Genomic DNA, 9,844 nt, shown 5'->3' on the forward strand with positions numbered 1-9,844 from the left:
AGGTGGAGGTGACTGGAGGTGGAGGTGACTGGAGGTGGAGATGTATGGAGGTGGGGGTGACTGGAGGTGACTGGAGGTGGAAGTGGAGGTGTATGGAGGTGGAGGTGAATGGAGGTGGAGGTGACTGGAGGTGGAGGTGAATGGAGGTGGAGGTGTATTGAGGTGGAGGTGTATGGAGGTGGAGGTGACTGGAGGTGGAGGTGACTGGAGGTGGAGGTGACTGGAGGTGGAGGTGAATGGAGGTGGAGGTGTATGGAGGTGGAGGTGACTGGAGGTGGAGGTGACTGAAGGTGGAGGTGACTGAAGGTGGAGGTGTATGGAGGTGGAGGTGGAGATGTATGGAGGTGGGGGTGACTGGAGGTGGAGGTGACTGGAGGTGGAGGTGAATGGAGGTGGAGGTGAATGGAGGTGGAGGTGAATGGAGGTGGAGGTGAATGGAGGTGGAGGTGAATGGAGGTGTGGAGGTGGAGATGTATGGAGGTGGGGGTGACTGGAGGTGACTGGAGGTGGAAGTGGAGGTGTATGGAGGTGGAGGTGAATGGAGGTGGAGGTGACTGGAGGTGGAGGTGACTGGAGGTGGAGGTGAATGGAGGTCGAGGTGAATGGAGGTGGAGGTGAATGGAGGTGGAGGTGAATGGAGGTGGAGGTGACTGGAGGTGGAGGTGAATGGAGGTGGAGGTGAATAGAGGTGGAGGTGTATTGAGGTGGAGGTGTATGGAGGTGGAGGTGACTGGAGGTGGAGGTGACTGGAGGTGGAGGTGTATGGAGGTGGAGGTGACTGGAGGTGGAGGTGACTGAAGGTGGAGGTGTATGGAGGTGGAGGTGGAGATGTATGGAGGTGGGGGTGACTGGAGGTGGAGGTGACTGGAGGTGGAGGTGGAGATGTATGGAGGTGGGGGTGACTGGAGGTGGAGGTGACTGGAGGTGGAGGTGAGTGGAGGTGTATTTCAGGTTATATCTCTGTTTTCAGGAACGGCAAGGAATGGTGTAGGATTCGCAGTGAACTACAGAAGGGATTCAGTGAAATCAAACATGTCCGTTCTCATCTAGATCTTGTCAATCAAGTTATGGATGAGTTCATAGAACTCCGCATTGGACAACGAGCAACATTTCAGGATTTCTTACCTGAACTATCGCGCCTTTATCTCGAAAGTAAGCAATATAGCAATATACCTACCAAGAGTCTACCTCAGGTTCGTATAGAAGCTTGGCTGTTTTGCCTCTACACCTAAACCTAAGCCTCGGAGTATGATGTATCATCATAATAAGAGTCTACCTACATATGGCTCATGGACAGACGGCATGAGGCGATCTATCAGACTGTTTGAGCGTGAGTAGAGTGGACATTACAATCAATTCCGATTTCACACCAATCTTCACACTGGTAGCTACTCGATTAGTAGAATACAGTAGCTACTAAAGAGGAAAGATCAATCTCCTGGAAAATTTGGTTTCTCTATGTCTATGTGCAGTAGGTGCGGAGGTATGGGGACATTCCGGGAACTGTATTGTCGGACCTCGTATGTATGCTTAACACCTAAATTGAATGTTCTCATTCGATTTTAGGGTTTGATTGTTTCTTCAGCATTCTCGTAGCCGGACTTCGTCTGAATGATTTCTAGAGTTTACTCAAACTCAGTTAGTTATGGTTATTTTGGTTTCAGTCATGTGTTTGGTGGCGTTTGAGAAGAGACTGCACAGTTTCACGGCAGATCAAATCTCGTCCCAATCACTCAGTTCCAAGTTAATAGAGGCCGCTTATACTGCCAATAGTTGTGTGCTAAAAACAGACAACGGGCCGCAACTGTGGCGCAAGTTTGACACTCCTCTCTACAAGAAACTCAAGATGGCTCACGGATTTATTGAAGAGTAAGTCATGGTGTGAGTAGTGGAATCTTCCACCTAACCTTTAGAGATCCATTATTATGTGTGGTCAAACTCTCAAATACACGAAGAGATGAATGGGCGATAAGAGACAAAAGACTTTCCATTAATATGCTGGATCATCAAGACGGAAATTTGTTCACTAAATCTTGGCCCCGATCAGTTTTTTTTTTTTTTTTTTTTTTTTTTTTTTTTTGGGGCCGCGACGCAGGGTAAGTTTTACAATTCACTGAACCTCTTCTTACTAATCTTTCGATGTAGTAAGAATTTTATAATTAGGAAATTTCATGAACTTTCCGTTCATCTCATTCGTTTCGCAGACAAGCCCTCAAGTTCATCAGCCAGAAGTCCTCCAGGGTAGCCTCTGTTCAGACAAACCAAGCAACCTCACTACTCGAGAATTACCTGGCGAACCCAAAGCTGAGTAGGCGAGACATTGTTGGTATGAGTGTGGACATTCTTCTAGCTGGTATAGACACTTCAGCTTACACGACATGCTTCCTTCTTTATCATATTAGTCGGAGCGCGAGTGCCCAGCAGCGCCTGTTTAGCGCCGTCAAACATCTGAAGCGCGGATCTGTAACAAGCGCAGACTATGATGGTTGCGCTTATGCTAAGGCGGTACTCAAGGAGACGTTCCGGCTAAGTCCAATATCTGTGGGTGTAGGCCGGATACTAAACAAGGAGACAGTACTATCCGGATATCATGTACCGGCTGGGGTGAGTTATCTACTTTCTGTGTGTTTAAGCGGGAATCGAACTTTACCTGTGAAATTAAGCAAATGATACTCTACACTCTACATATTATGGTGTAATTACCTAGGTACATACTGTGATTTGGTTTCAGACATTAGCTGTAACTCAGAACCAAGTATCATGTAGACTGTCTCAATATTTCCCGGGTCCTGACCAATTTATACCAGAGCGATGGCTGCGTGAGGACCCAGCCAAGCAATGTGTCAGTCCCTACCTGGTTTTACCATTTGGTCATGGGCCCAGGACTTGCATTGCAAGGCGAAGTGCGGAGCAAAACTTGCAGGTGCTCATCATGAAAGTAAGTGGAAATAAAACAACAGGGAACTTATGAAACACATTAATGCTGGGTTTTAGACAATTCTATAAATGCTGGGCTCTAGACAATTCTATAAATGCTGGGCTCTAGACAATTCTATAAATGCTGGGTTCTAGACAATTCTATAAATGCTGGGTTCTAGACAATTCTATAAATGCTGGGTTGTAGACAATTCTATAAATGCTGGGCTCTAGACAATTCTATAAATGCTGGGCTCTAGACAATTCTATAAATGCTGGGCTCTAGACAATTCATAAGCGGGAATCGAACTTTACCTGTGAAATTAAACAAATGATACTCTACACTCTACATATTATGGTGTAATTACCTACATACTGTGATTTGGTTTCAGACATTAGCTGTAACTCAGAACCAAGTATCATGTAGACTGTCTCAATATTTCCCGAGTCCTGACCAATTCATACCAGAGCGATGGCTGCGTAAGGACCCAGCCAAGCAATGTGTCAGTCCCTACCTGGTTTTACCATTTGGTCATGGGCCCAGGACTTGTATTGCAAGGCGAAGTGCGGAGCAAAACTTGCAGGTGCTCATCATGAAAGTAAGTGGAAATAAAACAACAGGGAACTTATGAAACACATTAATGCTGGGTTCTAGACAATTCTATAAATGCTGGGTTCTAGACAATTCTATAAGTGATACCTACATTATGACGTACCTGTGTGATACCTACATTATGAATTTATGACGTACCTGTGTGATACCTACATTATGACGTACCTGTGTGATACCTGCATTATGACGTACCTGTGTGATACCTACATTATGACGTACCTGTGTGATACCTACATTATGACGTACCTGTGTGATACCTACATTATGATGTACCTGTGTGATACCTACATTAGGACGTACCTGTGTGTTGTTTGTTTCCAGTTGGTCAACCGATACCAGATTAAGTGGCATGGAAGTATCATGGACTCCAAATCCCTATTGATAAATAGACCAGATCAACCTGTAACATTGGAATTTATCGCGAGGGAGTAGATGAGAGTAGGCGTAGGCGGTATGCTTGTCACCGCATGGAGGCTAGCACATCTACCTTGTAAGACCGGCCTTTCACCATCAGGTAGACCTGACAGGCGTACCTGGCAGCAATAATAATTCTCTCAGGCGAACTGTCAGGTCTACTTGATAGTGGGTTTGATTCCTGCCCGGGGCGGTTTGTATCCTAAACAGATAATGTTCGTTCTAGGAATGGCTGGCTTTCTCCTAGCCAGCCTCCTATCTATCGATATATGAAAACTCATGTACAAATTTCTTCAGAAGTAACTAACCATAACAAGGCATTTATTTACAGATTCAATAATTTACATATGTACCCAGGTACTTATTGAACTTATATTTACAAAGATAGCATTATTATTATCATTATTATTTTTACTTTATTTTTTTTTGTGTCAAGTAAAGTCTTTCGAAAAAATAATAATAATAAAAAATAATCACATTGCGAAAAAATAAAGTTCATATTTATTTATTTCCAGTTTTTAGTTTATATTCCTATCCTATACCGGCGACAGCACGTTCAATGCACCAGTTCCTCACGGATCACTCAAGTTAAGTAACGTTGTGCGTGGTTAGTACCGTGACCTTACACACCACCTGGAGGAGAGGTATATATGGACCAATAGGAAGGCGGGGGCGGTAGGGGGGCGGAGTTAGTAGAGTGGGGGGCGTGGCTATAGGACGTCTGATGCAGCTTGTAGGCGTCGCTTGTATTGGACGCTTGACAGGCGAGCATAAGGCCTTGGAAATCAAACCGGTAGGCGTACCTCTTGCCGTGGACTTTGGTCATGATGTTTTTGTCGTAGTAATACCTGGAAATAAACGTTAAATAGACACTTTATTCAAGACACATGTTCCCATACCAGCCTAGTTCGCTTGGAGGGTAATCTTGTAAGCGCTAGGTGGGGGATTCGATCTTCAAGGATCGACGTGTCTTGATTCAATAAAGATGTGTACCAAATTTCATCAAAATCGGACCAGGCAATCGGGAGTTATAGCGGAACATACTTTCAAACATCCAAACCAAATGCAAAACGGTCGAGTTAAAACGTAGACCTTCACTTCGTTCGGTCAAAAATGTTAAATCTTTCTGGGAATTTCAAGGATCGACGTGTCATGATTCAATAAAGATGTGTACCAAATTTCATCAAAATCGGACCAGGCAATCGGGAGTTATAGCGGAACATACATTCAACATTCAAACATCCAAACCAAATGCAAAACGGTCGAGTTAAAACGTAGACCTTCACTTCGTTCGGTCAAAAATGTTAAATCATAAGAATAAACTTAAAATGCGAGGGTAATGGGGTTTTGATTTACCAGTGTAGAGCAAGGAGCTGCTAGCTGGAGACAGACATTTTCCTGGCGAGTATCGAACCAGCGGTTTAAAATGAGAGAGGGTAATGGGGTTTTGATTTACCAGTGTAGAGCAAGGAGCTGCTAGCTGGAGACAGACATTTTCCTGGCGAGTATCGAACCAGCGGGGGATTCGATTCCCGTCCGGGGCCAACTTTATTCTAAGGTGAAAAGGTTCGTTATCAAAATGGCAGGCTTTCTGATACCCTGTCCTCCTTCTCTCATCGGGACGATAAGACCTTTTTTTTAGGTAGGTTTGATAGAGGGAACTGTAACAGCTAAGGTCTTATCGTCCCAAAATCGAAGAGTGAAGGCAAAAAGTATAGGAGGAACCAGCGGTCCCTGGGTTACAGAACGGTAATGGTCCGTGGGCCACATATGCTTGTTAGAGCATTGTTTGGAGTAAATCTATTAGAATAATGCACTCAGCACTCATGCAATAGGTACCTACGTAATATGCATTTTAGTTTATACGTTATCCAGATGGATATGGCAGCAAGGAGTCATCAAAAAAGTAGGCTACGTTGCCAAACATGTCAAAGGTGCAACGGTAGACGTATAAACGCATGTAAATCTGGGTTATTCCGGATGGTTCATGTGACGGTAAATGCAGAGTTAATACCGATGACGAGTGTCGGCCAACACCAGGTCTTTCCACTCTTTCTTTATTTCACTCTTCATTTTTGTTTTGGGATTAAAAAAAAAAAAATCATTCAATCAAATCGTGCATTTATTTAAATGCACTCAGCACTCATGCAATACCTACGTAATATGCATTTTAATTTAGTCTTTTTATACATCATTTCAGATTGGTGTCTTCTTTGTAATTTTTAGGTCAATTAATCATAAAAATCGATAATCCTAAAACTGTAGAAAATTTCCATTTTAAGTATCTATCTATGTACCGTACATTGTACATATAGAGTATAGGACAGGTATTAGTATACTAATATTCATTTTAATTTCAATCCTGACACAAGAGAATCAAGGGATGTGAGCAACAGAAGTGTAGTAAGACCATCTCCACTGAATTCAAGCTTATCGAGTACAAATTCATCTGACGAAGATTTCCTATCATGCTATCATTTCTGAATGAAATTGATGATTGCGTGCGAGGAGAAAATTGACGAACTTTCAGACAACACTTCCACTGAATTTTGCAAAGCAACAAGATGCGATTTTTTAGCTGATCTGACTTTAGAAAAAAGGGAGAAAAAAAAACTGAACTTTCCCCTAGTCAAGGCTTGATGTTCCAACTCAAAGTTATAAGGGGAGCAGAAAGCATCGGGATTTTGAAACTAAGATCCTGAAGACTTTTCACAGGGATTAAGGAAGTGTTACTATTGGCCCAGCAGGGGGGGATAATGCAAGATGGCGGCACAATAATAATAATCCCTGATATTGAGACAAGAAGAAGTTTCCTTCCTTTTCTTATTAGATTTCACTTTATTTATTTATTTTCGAGTTTCCTTTTTCCTTCTCTAACCTCTACAACTCTTCAGTAATTCAGTATACATACATTGTATTACGAGTATTTTATTTTATTAGTCGAGTACTATATCATTCGAATTCTCACAGAATGTTTCAACATGTTAGTAGTGCTATTCAATGTCGTAATGTCATACAATGTATGTACCTATTGTACCTACCCGCGCGGTGTTCATTATTGTAACTTTCATTGCAGCGGTTGCAGCCTGGTTATTGGGAAAATTCTGCACAATCAAAACAAAACTGCACCAAGCAGCTAACTTCCAACCAATTCATGGAGTTTATATTGGCTCAGCTTGTCATAGTTCATGTTGAACTTACCTGAGAGCGCGGCTCAGCTTGTCATAGTTCATGTTGAACTTACCTGAGAGCGTGGCTCAACTTGTCATAGTTCACGTTGAACTTACCTGAGAGCGTGGCTCAACTTGTCATAGTTCATGTTGGACTTACCTGAGAGCGCGGCTCAGCTTGTCATAGTTCATGTTGGACTTACCTGAGAGCGTGGCTCAGCTTGTCATATTAGTTCATGTTGGACTTACCTGAGAGCGCGGCTCAGCTTGTCATAGTTCATGTTGGACTTACCTGAGAGCGCGGCTCAAAATTTCTTCAGAAGTAACTAACCATAACAAGGCATTTATTTACAGATTCAATAATTTACATATGTACCCAGGTACTTATTGAACTTATATTTACAAAGATAGCATTATTATTATCATTATTATTTTTACTTTATTTTTTTTTGTGTCAAGTAAAGTCTTTCGAAAAAATAATAATAATAAAAAATAATCACATTGCGAAAAAATAAAGTTCATATTTATTTATTTCCAGTTTTTAGTTTATATTCCTATCCTATACCGGCGACAGCACGTTCAATGCACCAGTTCCTCACGGATCACTCAAGTTAAGTAACGTTGTGCGTGGTTAGTACCGTGACCTTACACACCACCTGGAGGAGAGGTATATATGGACCAATAGGAAGGCGGGGGCGGTAGGGGGGCGGAGTTAGTAGAGTGGGGGGCGTGGCTATAGGACGTCTGATGCAGCTTGTAGGCGTCGCTTGTATTGGACGCTTGACAGGCGAGCATAAGGCCTTGGAAATCAAACCGGTAGGCGTACCTCTTGCCGTGGACTTTGGTCATGATGTTTTTGTCGTAGTAATACCTGGAAATAAACGTCAAATAGACACTTTATTCAAGACACATGTTCCCATACCAGCCTAGTTCGCTTGGAGGGTAATCTTGTAAGCGCTAGGTGGCGGATTCGATTCCCGTCCGGGCCAACTTTATTCTACAGGTGAAAAGGTTTGTTATCAAAATGGCAGGCTTTCTGATATCCTATCCTCCTTCCCTCATCGTTTTTGGGACGATAAGACCTTTTTTTAGGTAGGTTTGATAGAGGGAACTGTAACAGCTAAGGTCTTATCGTCCCAAAATCGAAGAGTGAAGGCAAAAAGTATAGGAGAAAGCCAGCCGTTTCGAGATAAAATCTACCCCGGGCGGGAATCGAACCCACGGCTTAGCGCTTAGAAGGCAGACGCGCTACCTACCAAGCTAACTAGGCTGGCTAGATAAGACGAACTTCTTGAAAAAAGATTTACCTGAGAGCGCGGCTCAGCTTGTCATAGTTCATGTTGAACTTACCTGAGAGCGCGGCTCAGCTTGTCATAGTTCATGTTGAACTTTGAACCCGCGGCCTAGCGCTTAGAAGGCAGACGCGCTACCTACCAAGCTAACTAGGCTGGCTAGATAAGACAATTTCCTCATCAAAACTCTTCAGAAAAAAGTTCCCTCTACTGAACTTCTTGAAAAAAGATTTACCTGAGAGCGCGGCTCAGCTTGTCATAGTTCATGTTGGACTTACCTGAGAGCGTGGCTCAACTTGTCATAGTTCACGTTGAACTTACCTGAGAGCGTGGCTCAACTTGTCATAGTTCATGTTGGACTTACCTGAGAGCGCGGCTCAGCTTGTCATAGTTCATGTTGGACTTACCTGAGAGCGTGGCTCAGCTTGTCATAGTTCATGTTGGACTTACCTGAGAGCGTGGCTCAGCTTGTCATAGTTCATGTTGAACTTACCTGAGAGCGCGGCTCAGCTTGTCATAGTTCATGTTGAACTTACCTGAGAGCGCGGCTCAGCTTGTCATAGTTCATGTTGGACTTACCTGAGAGCGTGGCTCAGCTTGTCATAGTTCATGTTGAACTTACCTGAGAGCGCGGCTCAGCTTGTCATAGTTCATGTTGAACTTACCTGAGAGCGCGGCTCAGCTTGTAATAGTTCATGTTGAACTTACCTGAGAGCGCGGCTCAGCTTGTCATAGTTCATGTTGGGTTTGGACTTGCGCAGTCCCCATCGCCTAGCCACCTCATCTGGATCCACCAATCGAAATTCTCCCTGACTTCCCTCCCATACTATAACGCCGCCATTACTAGGTTCCCCCAATAGTTCTAGTAGGAACTGCCATAGCTGTACTTGACCACCGCTCCCACTCAGACCACGGCTAACAGCACATGCCAGCTCGTACGGATCTGAAAACAAACACAATGGACAAATAATTAGTAGGGTTAAAGAAGGAGAAGGAAGAACAAGAAGGAGTGGAAGAATAAGAGGAGAAGGAATTGAACTGAAAATGGTTCCTTAAAAAAGAAGGTGTTTCACGACCGTTTCATTTCGTAGGAATGAAACTACTGCATTAGACTCATGTGGTCTGTGTCTTCGCGCTACCGCGCTCCTTAATTCTAGTAATCTGTGAATTTCTTTCGAACTTTGAAGGCTTCTATTGTGCAGGACTTTAATTGCAAAGATTTGAGCGTCTAGATCAGGGGTTTCCAACTTCCATGTGTATGCGGGCCACATGCTACATTGGCAGGTACTTCGCGGGCCACATATGTACATAGGGGAGCATTCTAGGGGGTACTTGAAAATGAATGATTAAATAAATTCTTCGAAACTTTTTTTTTAGCAACTAGCTTAAGTAGATTTACGACTATTGGCCCTGGATTACTTAAATATTAGGTGATAATT

The 9,844-nt window shown here is 43.3% G+C and overlaps 3 protein-coding genes across 3 annotated transcripts in view; 1 reads left to right on the forward strand and 2 right to left on the reverse strand.

Annotated features, from left to right (window-relative positions):
- LOC103517403 (cytochrome P450 302a1, mitochondrial) overlaps positions 1-4,300 on the forward strand; it is an 8,272-nt gene extending 3,972 nt beyond the window's left edge. The window contains exons 4-8 of the mRNA XM_017447442.2: positions 971-1,152; positions 1,665-1,869; positions 2,205-2,604; positions 2,732-2,938; positions 3,851-4,300. Of these exons, the coding sequence (XP_017302931.1) occupies positions 971-1,152; positions 1,665-1,869; positions 2,205-2,604; positions 2,732-2,938; positions 3,851-3,961 (1,105 nt within the window). The 3' untranslated portion in view covers positions 3,962-4,300. The remainder of the gene's footprint in view (positions 1-970; positions 1,153-1,664; positions 1,870-2,204; positions 2,605-2,731; positions 2,939-3,850) is intronic.
- Positions 4,301-4,469: 169 nt separating this feature from the next.
- On the reverse strand, positions 4,470-7,176 carry LOC103517406 (protein FEV-like). Its single transcript, XM_008482438.3, has 2 exons — positions 7,145-7,176; positions 4,470-4,791 (listed from the first exon to the last, which is right to left on the reverse strand). The coding sequence occupies exons 1-2, from the start codon at positions 7,174-7,176 to the stop codon at positions 4,566-4,568; spliced, it is 258 nt and encodes an 85-aa protein (XP_008480660.1). The 3' UTR covers positions 4,470-4,565.
- Positions 7,177-7,662: 486 nt separating this feature from the next.
- Positions 7,663-9,352, reverse strand: LOC103517407 (protein FEV-like; the record flags this gene model as incomplete). Its single annotated transcript, XM_008482439.3, has 2 exons — positions 7,663-7,984; positions 9,114-9,352. Coding segments are annotated over 2 exons (465 nt in total), but the record flags the coding sequence as incomplete, so codon positions are not given.
- Positions 9,353-9,844: the final 492 nt, after the last annotated feature.

Source organism: Diaphorina citri, unplaced genomic scaffold (genome assembly GCF_000475195.1).
Source record: "Diaphorina citri unplaced genomic scaffold, Diaci psyllid genome assembly version 1.1 scaffold1836, whole genome shotgun sequence".
In the NCBI taxonomy this organism is placed as follows: Eukaryota; Metazoa; Arthropoda; class Insecta; order Hemiptera; family Psyllidae; genus Diaphorina; species Diaphorina citri.